This window comes from Rhamphochromis sp. 'chilingali' (genome assembly GCF_963969265.1).
Source record: "Rhamphochromis sp. 'chilingali' genome assembly, chromosome: 15".
NCBI lineage: Eukaryota > Metazoa > Chordata > Actinopteri > Cichliformes > Cichlidae > Rhamphochromis > Rhamphochromis sp. 'chilingali'.
In genome coordinates this window covers 1826441-1841202 of record NC_137942.1, presented here as the reverse complement: position 1 = coordinate 1841202, position 14762 = coordinate 1826441, and the positions used below count along the sequence as shown (strand labels likewise).

The 14762-nt window shown below is 42.1% G+C and overlaps 1 protein-coding gene across 1 annotated transcript; it reads left to right on the top strand.

Moving 5' to 3' along the window:
• The first annotated feature begins 7960 nt into the window (after positions 1-7960).
• On the top strand, positions 7961-14404 carry foxj1a (forkhead box J1a). The gene is made up of 3 exons (XM_080906294.1): positions 7961-8118; positions 9243-9857; positions 11331-14404. Exons 2-3 carry the CDS (start codon positions 9303-9305, stop codon positions 12153-12155), a joined length of 1380 nt encoding a protein of 459 aa, XP_080762420.1. The 5' UTR covers positions 7961-8118; positions 9243-9302; the 3' UTR covers positions 12156-14404.
• Positions 14405-14762: the final 358 nt, after the last annotated feature.

Below are 14762 nucleotides of genomic sequence, written 5' to 3'. Positions count from 1 at the left end.
TTTGACAATGACAATAAATAAATACTTGACTACTTGACTTGACAGGGGGTACATCCATCTTTGATATACAGTTTGTGGTTTCCACTGGTAACATGCTGCATTTTTCTGCAAACACTTTTAAAATTTAAAAAGCCTTTTGCATGATGGGCTACAGATAAAAGGAACAAGTGTTTGTGCTTGGATGAGCGTCGTGGCTTCGACACAAAACACTATCAGCCTGTCCCCTCAGAGCTGAGCTCCAGAGGACCCACAGTGACGGTTCTCCTGATGAACACTGATAATCTTCTTATCGGGGCAGAGCAGCTCTCGGCTGCAGGCTGTCCGGCTCTCTTTCTGCCATCAGGTGAATAATTCAGCCCTGCTGCAGGTGAAGGAGCATGTGGCACAGGAGGGCATCTATTATGTATTATTGGAGGAAAGAGGAAGACTATAGGGACACAAAGCTCCTGACAGGCTTCAGCAGGTCTAGTGGTTCTGTTTGCTCATGAGAACATCACAGCAGATGGACCTGCTCTCCTTTTGCTTTATTACCTGTCAGGTATCTCAGTTCAGGAGCTGGATGTGCAGATTAAACATGGCCAAAGTTTCAGTTAATGAGGTCAGTGTGTGTGCTGTAATCCTCAGGATTCAGACTGCTCTGAACGCTCAGTCGGTCACAGTGTTTTCTAATCTTGGCTCTCTGTGATGTCAGAGAGGGAGGATACATATAATTTAGTCCAAAGACTGTATATAAATGATGGATGTAGCCACTGTGATGGCCCCCACTGGAGGCTTCGCTGGTCTGATAGTCTTTGTGTCCTTGAGATACTTAAAGACGACAGGTCGTGTTAGTTGGTGGTGTGATGTTTGCAGCTGCTGCCCGAATTCCTCAACTTTTATTTCTGTCCAGTCTTAAACTTGACAAAGAGCACTCAGCTCTGATGATCATGTGAGTCCTCATTGTGTCAATTACACACAGACAGGGGGGCATATACACAGGAAACAAGGCTGGTCCCCAAACTGACCCCTGGCGCACATCGAGCCAGGGCGTCCACGAAAAATGATTTTAGTGCAAAGACGCCGACGTCCCTTTCTTTATTTTTATTCTCTTATTCTGTAATATTTTTATTTCTGATGCTTGTTTCGTGTTTGTTGTGCTCAGCCTGTCTTTTATCTGTGGAGCACTTTGAACTGTGTGAACATGCTGTTTGTGTCCTGATTCGCTGGCTGAGGCGACACCATGTTCAAAACAAAGTGTGTCGGTTCTTATCTCTGAATAATTCCTTCAAATGCAAATATTCCTCAGATCTTTGGAATTCTCTTCAGAAGTGACGTCAGGGCAGTGAAATTAAATCGAATGTTGTGAAAAGTGATGTTTTATCAGCGAGCGGAGACTTTTTAACCTGCATTTATCTCTGGTGCAATATTTGTCAGCTGTTAACATATTTATTGAATTCTCAGTGACTCACAGCCACTAACTGACCTGACCTTTAACTTGTACTCATCAAAGGAGGGGGGAACAACTAAGCTGTAGTGCCTCTTCACCTCACTGTGCAATACTTTTGTTAATAGTCAACGGTGCAATAGACTCCATACTTGAAATGTGCAATTCACTTGTATTTTTATTTTTATTCCTATTTATTCTATTTATCCCCTTCGTATATTTTATTTATATATGTCTCTGTATTTATATATGTATGTGTGTGTGTGTGTGTGTGTGTGTGTGTGTGTGTGTGTGTGTGTGTGTGTGTGTGTGTGTGTGTGTGTGTGTGTGTGTGTGTGTGTGTGTATAATCTTCTGTAACTTCTGTCGGTGCTGTGCTTTTGGAAACCGAATTTCCCAGAGGAACCCACCCGAGGGATTAATAAAGTTTTATCTTATCTTATCTTATCTTATCTTATCTTATCTTATCTTATCTTATCTTATCTTATCTTATCTTATCTTATCTTATCTTATCTTATCTTATCTTATCTTATCTTATCTTATCTTGTCTTATATTCTCGGTGGGGGATGTTTGCTCATAGGTGAGGGTTTGTCTCTGAGCGGATGTTAAAAATGAACCTGAGCAGTAAAACAAAAGCACATTTGGATTTCATCCAGCAGGACGAGATGCACTTTTATCCGCCTGCTGGAGACGTGCAGGGCCCCCGATGCACCGTCGTCTCTGATGAAACGGGAACATCAAGCTTTCTGTACCATTGCTTTTTTTCTTTTTCTTGCTTCCTGGAGCTGCTTGTGCTTCATGGTTCCCGTCTGAGCTGCTGCTGAATGTTAGAAAAGTTCAGCTGGGGGTCATCTCACCACCACAGCAAGAGCGGGGGGGTCTGTGAGAGTCAATGGTTAACAGCCGTCTGCACAGCTCAGTATTTACAAAAACACAATGATTATTGACGGAAGTGCTCAAGTACTGCAGAAATACTCAGTTACACCCTGAACAGCAAACTCACCTTTTAAACGAGGTGATTCATCCTTTAGTTTTACTGCACAGTTCCCACCTTCACTGCGCTCTGTGTGATCACAGCTCAAAGCAGTTACTGCAACCATCCACAGAAAAATGAGGCTTCAGTCATTTTTCAGTCAAAACTACAGAAATAACCCCAAAAATCTGCAGTTCTACACTTTAAACTTTAAACGAGAAGCTTTGAAGGAAAGTCGGTTACTTTATAAAAGTAATACATGAATCGGTTTCTTTAATTATCACAGGAGTCGTTGCACAGACGTCTGACAGATCCTGTCACGTGTTCCTGTGATGACAACAGAGAACAGGAAGTGCAAAAAACCCCCAAAAAAACCACTGCGAGAGAGAAAAAAACCCATCACTACTGCACAAAAGCATAACAAGCACAAAGGAGAATACATTAGGAAATACAACAATAGTAATAACAACACAAATAAAAGTATAGTGAGACCTTCTCTATAGAGAAATCACAGTATAAGGGAATAAATAAAGGCAATAACACAGTAATAGAAAAACAAACAAACAAATGCTAAAAAAAAATCTATAACTAAATAAATAAGATGAATAGAATTAAAACTGCAAAAATTATGTACAAGGCCAGATACAATATGTTACCAGGAAATATACAGAGGATGTTCTATGACAGAGAAGGAGACTATGAATTGAGGGGGAAATTGAATCTAAGGATTCTTAAAGCACGGTCAAAGGTTAAAACCTTTTGTGTCACTATTTATGGGGTAAAACTGTGGAATAGTTTTACTATAGATCTACAGCAATGCTCAGGAATTAGTAAGTTCATGAAAATACTTCGAAAACTGATTTTGGAAGGATATGATACCGATAAAGATGATCACCCATTGTATGTATAAAAATATCAAATTATATCCAAATTATATCAATCACGGTAGCCATGTTTCTCCTCGTGTATCGTGTGGAGTATGTGATGATGGGAATTAGGTGAATTATGTGGGATCAATAAGATGTTGAGCAGGGGTAGGAATTAATAAGTATGTTCATACTTCTTCCTACTCCTTTTCAGACCAAACATTGTTACATTATGTCAGACGATTTTGTTTTATTTCATTTTTTTTTTTTTGTTTATCTGAACACATACGTGTGTGTGTATATCTACATATATATTCGTATCTGTAAATGAAAATATATGTAGTGTGTATATATTGGTTTTTTTTGTTTTATATGTCTGAAACAAATAAAGATACAATACAATAGATTAATAGTGTGTAAAAGTGGAGGTGAAGATGTGTTCATGGAGTTTCCTCTGTTTCCGAGCGGGAATCACTGAATCCTGCTCAGCTTTGGAAGAAATCAGTGGAGAAAAATAATATGGATGCGACATTAATGTAGCAGGAATAACTTTTTAATGACGGCACAAATATAAAAGCGTCTCAATCGGTTCAGTTTTTTCCTCTTTCACGTCTCACGTGTATATGGCGCCCTCATCTGTCCAATCATAGACATTACACCAGAGTGCATTTAAACAAAACGATACAAAAACGAACAGACAAACATATATACCAGATTTCAGAAATTAAACTGAGTGAAATGACGATGGAGTTTTTATTATTAATAAACCTTTAAATAGATTTTCATTTGTGTTCAAAGGGCTCAGTTTTATTCGACATTTTATCTTTTAGATCTTCTTCCTGCTGCCCGACTGTTCCAGTCCAAAGTGACCATTACATTTTATTTTTACTAAACCAGCAGCTCAAAGTGATTAAAAATGCATTCAAAGATCACAAACTTTGAAGCAGAGTTGTAATAAAATATTTGAATCTGGAACAAATTTCAGTTAATATACTGAGTATGTGTTAATAATTCTGCTGTCTGTCATTTTCTTTTGGAACACATGAAAATAAAAATCAGAATAGCGCTTGGTGTCTCTGTTTGTGTTTTTGCATGTATTTGTGCACATTTTGCCTCGTGTTGTATTTATCTGGTTTTACATCATTGTGTGTTTTCTGTCTCCTCTTTGTTTCACAGCATTTGTCACTGTGGACGATGTTTCGAGTCTCTGCAGCTGTTTTCTCAGTTTTTGACCTTCTTGTTTCCATTTCAGTGTCCCTACAGTCATGATTTAGTCTTTATTGTGTTTTTTCTGCTTCAGATGAAAACATGTTTATGTGTTTATGGCAGTAATCCATCTGCATGTCCAAGGGCCCATCAGCCAGTCTGTGAAGTTTAATGACAGATTTCTGTAGTCGCTCTGAGTCCAGATCGCTTCTCCCTGCTCCTCTGTTCTTTAAAGTTAGTCTGCTTCACTGGTCCCTCTTTGACCTCTGACCTCTGTATGAGAACAGGTGAAGAAGGCTAACAAAGCAGAGAGTTGGGACAGAGACAGGACTACAGGCATAAAATCAAAGTAAAATGTGAGCATCGCTCATTTTTGACTTTCACGCCAAATAACAAATGTATTCTAATAAAACTCATCCATTTAAGTATGTTAAGGTTTAAAGTTAATCATTTACTCCCTGATGTTAGCATTACTCACGCATCAATCGAAATATCTGTGTCCTGAATGAAAACATCATTTATCTCTAGAGGAGGTCCACAATTCAGCTTTTATTCTGAAGCTCCCACTTCCTCCCTTCACACCTGAAGAGGTTTGTGAGCAGGTGAAGCTCTGTTTCTCTGACTCAGCCTGCAGCTGTCAGCAGCCTGTGCAGATCAGTTGAGAGCAGCTTTGAGGAGATGAGGAAGCCTTTTTATAGCTTTACAGTTTTGTGAGGGGCCTCAGGAAACCACTCAGCCACACTAACAGAACATTCAGGGGCACCGAGCTCTTTGTTTCGCCTTTCTCTCCTTTTCTGCCTTATGGACAAAAGTACATTCCTTCACACACGCCTCCGCCTGCATCAGTCCAGACGCTCGGTCCAGCTTTTGGTTTGTCTCGTATGTTACATTTATTGTGCAGACAAACAAGCAAGCCCAGTCAGGCACAAGAAGTAACCATATTAAAGTACTCGAATACTCTCAGAATCAGACAAAAACCTCGTTTTGCAGTAAAACGTCTCCTGTGGCTGATGCCTGATTCTCAGTCCAGGCCTCTGAGGTCAGACCCAGGGGTGAGGAGTCGTTATGTGAGGGAGAGACTCCAGTATTCTTGTAACATGTGACCATGAAGACAGAGGCGAAGCAAGCAAAGAAAAACAAACCAAGAAGTTCAGAGCGCAACAAAAACAAAAGGACAAGGAAATCCAAAGAGACGAGCCGGTGAGGACAAAAACAGAAACACAAAGCACTCACCCTAAATATGAAGACTGACCCTGTTCTCATTTTATAACCCCTCCTTTGGTTCCTCCACCAGAGACCTGGGGAGGCTTCTCCTCCTCTGTGACCTGGAGGAGGACAGAGGAGGGAGGAGTCTGCAGGAGGAGCTATCAGTGAGGACGCACAGGTGTATCCTGTGGAAGTGTTTTAGGTGGAGGGAGATGGGCACTTTGAACAGCGGGTCCTTTTTCTCCACAAACTGTTTCTGTTATTAAAGACGATCAAATGTTCCCCCGTCAAAACCAAACAAACACTTTTTATTATTTTCTCCTTTTGGTCGCGTCTCAAATGAACTCTCAACAGTTTTCAGAAGATTTGTGGGGAGTTATTATAGAGTTAACATAGAGTTATCATAGAGTTATTATAGAGTTATTATAGAGTTAACATAGAGTTATCATAGAGTTATTATAGAGTTATCATAGAGTTATCATAGAGTTATTATAGAGTTATTATAGAGTTAACATAGAGTTATCATAGAGTTATTATAGAGTTATCATAGAGTTATCATAGAGTTATTATAGAGTTATTATAGAGTTAACATAGAGTTATCATAGAGTTATTATAGAGTTATCATAGAGTTATCATAGAGTTATTATAGAGTTATTATAGAGTTAACATAGAGTTATCATAGAATTATCATAGAGTTATCATAGAGTTAACATAGAGTTATTATAGAGTTAACATAGAGTTATCATAGAGTTAACATAGAGTTAACAGAGTTATCATAGAGTTATCATGGAGTTATTATAGAGTTATTATAGAGTTAACATAGAGTTAACATAGAGTTATCATAGAATTATCATAGAGTTATCATAGAGTTATCATAGAGTTAACATAGAGTTATTATAGAGTTAACATAGAGTTATCATAGAATTATCATAGAGTTATCATAGAGTTATCATAGAGTTATCATAGAGTTAACATAGAGTTATTATAGAGTTATCATAGAATTATCATAGAGTTAACATAGAATTATCATAGAGTTAACATAGAGTTAACAGAGTTATCATAGAGTTATCATGGAGTTATTATAGAGGTAACATGGCATTATTATGGACTTAATAAGTTCCGTGTTATGGAAGAGTCCCCCTGATGACCCGAGGGCTGCTCAGACTGTTTAGATCCTTTTTAATATTTTTACTCTTTTTCAATATTTTAGTTCACCTCTTATTAATTCATTGTGATATTTTTATTGTATTATTTGTTTAAATGTTAAAACTCTGCTTTAATTATATAATGTCTTTATTCTTTCACCTTAGTTCCCTTTATGTTTCACTGTTAGTTATTATTTTGTATCTCAGTGTTCCAAAGACAGTCCTGCTGTGATACTACATGAGTATAGTGTATGTGTGTGTGAATGTGTGTGTGCGCACTATGAGTTACAGCTTTATTGTATAAAAAGTGTATATAAATAAAGTTTTGCTTGATTGATTAACACACAAAATTTACTTTCAGGTTTTAGATTTTTTTTTTGTTATTGTTGTTTCTTTATTTTGACAAATTTAGAGATTTATTGGGGAATTATTTTATGAAAGTTCCAGATCATGACGAGAAAAAAGATTTTCTTGATTTAAATCTGTTGTTTGAGAGTAAAAAGTTTCATCGGCTGGTGAAACGTTTACAGAGGAAACATTTTTATTTTCAATAATCGGGTCTTTTGTATAGTTTTAAAAGACTTTATTTTCATGTTTTAAATGTAAAATCTTCATCTCAAAGAAATTAAAATCAGTCAAATAGTTTATCCCTTATGAAGCTCCACATGCTCGGACTGTTCAGAGCAGCAGGACAACAGAAAAGCTGGTTTTACTTTTTGAAAGCTTTTTGGAAGACTTAATAATATGGAGTCTTAATCTGTCCTGAATGCAGAGGAGTAATAAGTGCGGTATTAAATATGATAGAAATGATGGATGTGTGGGTGGATGGTGCATCGTGGCCTTGGAGCAGCAGGACCTGAGCTTCCATCCTGATTTAATATGTTTTTGCATTCATTCGCTTTTTAAAGAAAGAAAAAGTCATGCGGAGTTTGCTTTTAATAAAACTGCAATAATCCTGCAGTAAAAGTCCCAGCAGGTCCCCCGGAGCGGCCCCGGGCCTCAGATTGAGAACCCGCGGCCACAGTTGACTTGAGCGTGATTAAAAATGAAGCGCCATAGAAACGGGGAGGCCAATGAAGACGCGCGGAGCTGTTTACAGGGGGTGTAGCGTTTCTATGGTTGCCGGTCAAACCTCCTGCAGCAGGTATTAAACTGGAGCCCGCAGCGCGCTGACAGCCGCCACAAACCTCCGCCGAGCAGGAGAAGCAGGACTCCTCCCCAGGTCTCCGTGTGGAGCAGCAGGTGCGCAGACTCACACTCGGCCTCCATCAGTCTGGATTCAACGGGCGCAGCTCAAAGGTGAGTCTGGATCTTTATTCCGAAGGTCATTTATCCTCTTTCTCTCAGCAAGCAAATCAGTACAGAAATGTAGAACTCACACAAGAACTGTTCAAAAGTCCTTCAAGAGTTTGATCGATCGGAGTACAAGAAGCGCAAATCTGCGGATTTTACTGCGCGTAAAAACTTATGAAAGTCCAGAAAGCGGAAAAAATTCAAACTTTATTAAAACAGGACGCGACAACTGAGACTCCTGCGTGCGCGAGCGCGAGTGTGAGTGTGTGTGCGTGTGTGTGTGTGTGTGTGCATGTTTGTGTGTGTGTGTGTGTGTGTGTGCGTGTGTGTGTGTGTGTGTGTGTGTGCATGTTTGTGTGTGCGTGCGTGTGTGTGTGCGTGTGTGTGTGTGTGCGTGTGTGTGTGTGTGCATGTTTGTGTGTGTGTGTGTGTGTGTGTGTGTGTGTGCGTGTGTGTGTGTGTGCATGTTTGTGTGTGTGTGCGTGTGTGTGTGTGTGCATGTTTGTGTGTGTGTGTGTGTGTGTGTGTGCATGTTTGTGTGTGTGTGTGCGTGTGTGTGTGTGCGTGTGTGTGTGTGTGTGTGTGTGTGTGCGTGTGTGTGTGTGTGTGTGTGTGTGTGTGCGTGTGTGTGCGTGTGTGTGTGTGTGTGTGTGCATGTTTGTGTGTGTGTGTGTGTGTGTGTGTGTGTGTGTGTGTGTGTGTGTGTGTGTGCGTGTGTGTGTGTGTGTGTGTGTGTGTGCATGTTTGTGTGTGTGTGTGTGTGTGTGTGTGTGTGTGCGTGTGTGTGTGTGTGTGTGTGTGTGTGTGTGTGTGCGTGTGTGTGTGTGTGCATGTTTGTGTGTGTGTGTGTGTGTGTGTGTGTGCATGTTTGTGTGTGTGTGTGCGTGTGTGTGTGTGCGTGTGTGTGTGTGTGTGTGTGTGTGTGTGTGTGTGTGTGTGAAAAAGTTTGTCCACATCCTGCAGAAAGATGTTGTGGTGTCAGAGTGACGTAACGCTGAGCTGTTGCTTTGAGTGGGTGTCGGGCATGAATGCGTGGATGTGGATTGAGTGCGTGTCCCTTTGCGCGCACACAGAGCTGTTCTCGGGTCATTGTTCTGGCCTTCACTGAAGTGTCGGGTGTGTATTTACAGTCCTGTCAGGAGGTAACAGAGGGAGGAGGAGGAGAAGTAGCTGACACAGAGGAGAGAGCCATGCTGTCCCTGAGCTGTGCCGACCCGTGGGCCGAAGGCTCCGTGGGTCTGGAGGAGGAGGTGGTGACTGCGGCGGCTCAGGCTGAGGAGCGGGACGGAGTCAGCGGCACCGACAGCAGCAGCTGCTCCGTCAGTCTGGACGACAGCCTGACCAGCCTGCAGTGGCTGCAGGAGTTCTCCATCCTCGGCACCAACGTGCCGCATCACACGCACCACCAGCACCACCTGTTCGGCCACCAGCAGCTGGGCTCTGACGCGCCAGCCTCCCCCCTGGCCGGGGATCCCGCCTCCATCGGGATGCCGCTGACCCCGGGGAAGCCCACGGCGGCGGCCTACAGCAGGATGCAGCCACTGCCCGGCATCGTGGCGCACGGACACTGTCCGGACGACGTGGACTACAAAACCAACGCGCACATCAAGCCACCGTATTCCTACGCCACCCTCATCTGCATGGCCATGCAGGCCAGCAAGAAGAGCAAGATCACGCTGTCCTGCATCTACAAATGGATCACCGACAACTTCTGCTACTACCGCCATGCTGACCCCACCTGGCAGGTAACGGACCCCCCACACACACACACAGAGGCAGTCCACCTGAGACAGGATGTGCCACCTGCTGCACTCATTGTGTGAAAATGAGTTTCTCTCAGGTCACATCACAGCTGGATGTGTTTCTGTTTGAGAACAGAGGTCTGGGCCTGCTGCCACTTGGCTTTGTGTGTAATTAATAACTGAGGCCTAAAACACTCAAACTTTAACAGGATTGCACTTTTTGTTTTCCTTTTTTAAGCAGCATAATACCTGAAATCAGCTCAGTAGGAGTAACCGAAGCAGATTCTTTCTCATGAAGGCAGCAGCAGTTTTTCAGAAAACTTTAATTCTGTTGGATCAATGATTGATGAAGCCGTTCGCTGCACTCCCAGAATTTCAGCCTCAGACATTTCAGAGCATTTTGTTATTGTAAGGCAGTACATGGGGCAGATAATATTTAACAAAGGTCACAGGGTCAGCGCTCTGTTTAGACCTGAGTGGAGAGGGGCTGGATGGTTGAATGCAAGGATACATTATAACTGACTACAATGCTCTGCTAGCTGTACTTCCTGCACCACAAAAAGCTAAAGTCTGTTGCTGAAAAGACACTTAAAGGTATCTGAACCTAAAAAGCTACATACCAGCAGCTTTATAGCAACTCATGTGTGTTAAAATAAAGATGTAAATATTGTTACCCAAGCCAAAAATGGAAGGATGCCTGAAAATAAAAGAATTAAATTAAGATTAATTTTAAAGGATCATAAAAGGAAACATGAGCGGGCAGGTTAGCTCACAGGTTTAGCAGGTGTGCTAAAGGCAGCATACTGGGATCAGCTCCAACCTGACATCCTTGGCTCTCTGATTTCCTGGCTTGAGGCAAAAAAGGACTTCAGATATAGTACACATGTACCTGTATTACTTTAAAGGAGATTTCTCTGCCATTTATTCTTAGCATGAACATTTAGGAATTCTTTTTGGCTTTTTAGTAACATCCAATTAGTCCTAGAATTTCACTCACTAAAACTGAAGCTCAGACCTGTTGGACGGTCTGTTAGTGCAGTAACTTCACAGCATCCATATTATTGGTTAGATAATTAAAAAGGCTCCAAAAGGCTCCAACAGCACAAACATGGTCCAGAGATTTAGTTCAGGGTCTCTAGCTAGCTGAGGAGAAGCCTAGCAGACAGCTAGCAGACAGCCGCCTGTGTCACCATACACCTGTCAGTCACAGAGGCCACGCCTCTAATAATGCAAACTGTAATCCAGAGTTATCCAAACATTCTCCCTTGTACAGTTATGAGGGGGGAAATTATCTACACAGACTGAAACAGTTTTTGTAAACATGTTACTACCATTATGCTAAGCTAAGCTAACTGTTAAGCCAGGCTGCAGCTTCAAATGTGCTGAACACAAATAAGAGCAACATCAATCTGATGATCTGAGCTGAATGAAGACAGTGTGTGAGCTGTTATTTAAAATATACATTCCTCCTTCCAGAACTCGATCCGACACAACCTCTCGCTCAACAAGTGCTTCATCAAGGTGCCGCGGCAGAAGGACGAGCCTGGGAAGGGGGGTTTCTGGAAGATTGACCCGCAGTATGCTGAGCGCCTCCTGAGTGGTGCCTACAAGAAGAGACGAATGCCGCCCGTCCAGATCAACCCGGCCCTGCGGAACAGACTCGGGGTGAACATGCAGCCTCAGCCCAGAGGGCAGATCGGGCTTTGCGTCAACCCAGAGTCCCAAAGGCTTCTTCGAGAGTTCGAAGAGGCAACGGGGGCTGATCAGAATTGGGACCCCCATCTGGCTGAGGGGACCATGCTGGGGTCCTGGCCAGTGGTCAGGGGAAGGAGTGGGCTCAAGAGGAAGCAGGGCTCTAGAAATGGTGCTGCCAAAGCCCCCCGTCGGTCCAGCTCCCCTCTGCTCTCCATGGATGAACAGAAGGAGATTGGACCTCTGAAGGGAGACTTCGACTGGGACGCCCTTCTGGATTCTGCCCTCAGCGGGGAGCTCACTTTGGAAGGTGGTGAGCCTCTGAGCCCCATCATGAAAGAGGAGGACCTAACAGTGCGGGGAACCCACATTTCTCCTGTTGAAGCCCCTGCAGGCTCAGCAGAGGCAGAGAGGAGTAACAACATGTCTGACTTTGATGAGGAGACCTTCCTTGCCACAGCCTTCCTGGAGAACCCCTGGCCAGAAGAGGAGGCGGATCATGGCCGCAGTGATTTCCTCTGTAGCTCCACCGTCAACTTAGACCAGCTGTTTGGGCTCGAGGACCCATTAGGTGGGGACCCCAGCAGCAGGATGGACACCCTCCTTTAAGGAATAATTTCCAGGTCGTCTTACAAACTAAGAACGCTTCTCAACACAACCTGGGAATAAAATACTCTTTTTTTATCCTCATGCAAGCTTAACCGTCCTTTTCAAGATGTTTAAAGTATTTTTAGAGAAACATTTTTACGCAGGTTCAATGCTGGAAATAAACACTCAATGCCTACCGAACAATGATGCCACAATGTACAGCAGCAGTTCATATTCCACAGAGAAACTACACTGAATGTTTTTTTCCTTTTTTTTGTGAAATGACAGTTTTCAGAGTGAAGGCCTGGACACACCAGAAGGCAGCACGGTAATTTTAGCGTCATGTTTCCCTTCGTGTGTTTGTGAGAACATGGGGCCAGGGGTGGACGGTGTTCCTGCTAAACGAGTTTCACATAATGATGTAAACATTTGTTTAAACTACATTTCCAGCGGTCATTACCCCTCACAAGCACTGATTGCTGCCATTCAGTAAGCTTCCAGAAGTTGGCCAATCATTGAGCTGTTAGGGAGGGTGTAGTTTAAAGATGCTGGAGCTAAATGCAAGTAGACTTTATTTCTAGTTTAATGTCCATTCAAACTGATTCAGACGTTTATGTTCTTACATAGAGCTCCTACAGATAATGCTAATAAGTTAGCCAGTCACTAGTCCACTCAATCATAACAGGAAGATGAGAACCCCCAAAATAAACTCTCTCAAAACTACACAAAAACACTGACAGTTCGTTATGTTTTATACTCGGTTTACCACTACGGAAAAGTGTGGATTTGGCTGCATGTGGTCTCTGGCAGTTGATATTGTGAAATTACTTAGAATAGGAACACAATGCCACACCACAACCTTGTTGTGCTTGCTTTGGTTGCTAGCAGGTTGCTCTTCCCACCAGCAGTTTGCATGGAACTTGTCTGCAAACACACGTCAACTACTCACCAAGCGGTAATGAAACTGTGAGAAGTGCGACGCTAACTGGAATCAGAGGCCGTATGGCTTTTCATTTTGGCGATAAAGCACAACTTTTATTTTATACAATCCACCGGCAACCAAAACCACTCCATCTGATCAGAGAGGTCCACATTTTCTTTCAGAAATAAACAGCTAACAGCATGAATCCACCAATCGGCACAATTTTATTGGAATAAATTGATCTCTGGTGTGACCAGGCCTTACAGACGACACAACATGGTCTCTGTTTACATCACGAAAGTGTTTTATTGTGAAAAAGGAGATCATGTTGCCTGAAAGATATTTTCAGTGAACAGTTGATCAACTAAGACTTTTTTTTAATTGTTAAAGTGGAATCAGGAGTAATGCTACGACAGACTGATGATGAGATTTTTGCCAAATTATGTTCTGTGTAGATGTGATTTACTCATTTAGTTTTCTTGTCTTTTTTTGGTGTGGGATTTTTTTGGTACTAACTCTTTATTTTCAGAATGAACTAGCACAACTTTAACAAATTATTCATGTTAGCTTAACTTTTTCCAGAAAAACAGACTGACATATATGGCTTGTAGAAGTAACGGCTTTCTTTCTTCCTTCCTGTGACTTTGTAGCCGGTAGATATAAAGAAACGCAGCAGAGGACGCATCACAGCTTCGCGGTGTAAAAGTTAAAATAAACACAAAGCAGCCTGAGGCAAAATTCTCCAACAAAGAATCATTAGGAGCTTAAAATGCACAGTTTAAAGAGGCCACGGTGGCTTGTAAATGAATACCTGACCTTCTATGTGCCAAGAACAACACTTGGGACTCGACGGGGCGGCCGTGCGCGTTTTACTGCAATGAGGAAATGTTTTTGTGTTGGTGTGCGATAAAGTTGGGGACTGCTGGACGTGAACAAAAGAGCTCGCTGGATTCAGACTAAACCAAATCACGCTGCATAAGGACGGGGACAGTCTTTAACTGCTGAGATGCAGTAATTGTTCTCTAAACATGTGTGAAAGTGCAATCATTGTACAGTGATATTTGTTATATGTTACAGTCATTTGTTGGAGTCCATTCATGCTGTTTACTTCAGAGAGACCAGGCTCACTGTTTTGTGTATTCGGAGGTGTGAATACACTCGAGGGACTCTCAGTAAAACCAGCTATGGTTGTGTTTTAGCTCGTCTCAATCAAATAACACTTTAAACCACAATAATGGGATCTTACCTCATGATTGGTTCTATGCTGATGTTTAAACGCTCACGTATTCTTCTACCTTTTTGTTTTTATTTTATTTTTCAACTTTTCTTTGACAATAAAAAATGTTTTACTGCATCTCGCCTGTCTACTTGACACATTTCCTCATTTTTAGTCATGAAGGCTCTTTCAGTTTGACTGCCAAAAAAGGCAGTTCACGGTCCTCAGAGGATAAACTCTTCTATCAAAAACCTCCAAGCCTCTCACTCATCCAGTCACACGTAAAGTTAATGTAAAGGCTGAAATGTTTTAAAGGCATTCGTGGTCCCCAGAGGATAATCAAAATGACTTTTGAATCTTTAACTTTTCTCTAGTCCAACCACGAGGTTATCGTCTAAGAAGAACAGCTCCACGGCTCTGGTGGGGATTCCTCTGGCATGTTTAGATATTCGTGGTCCCCAGAGGGTGAATCTTAATGATCTCAACTGTA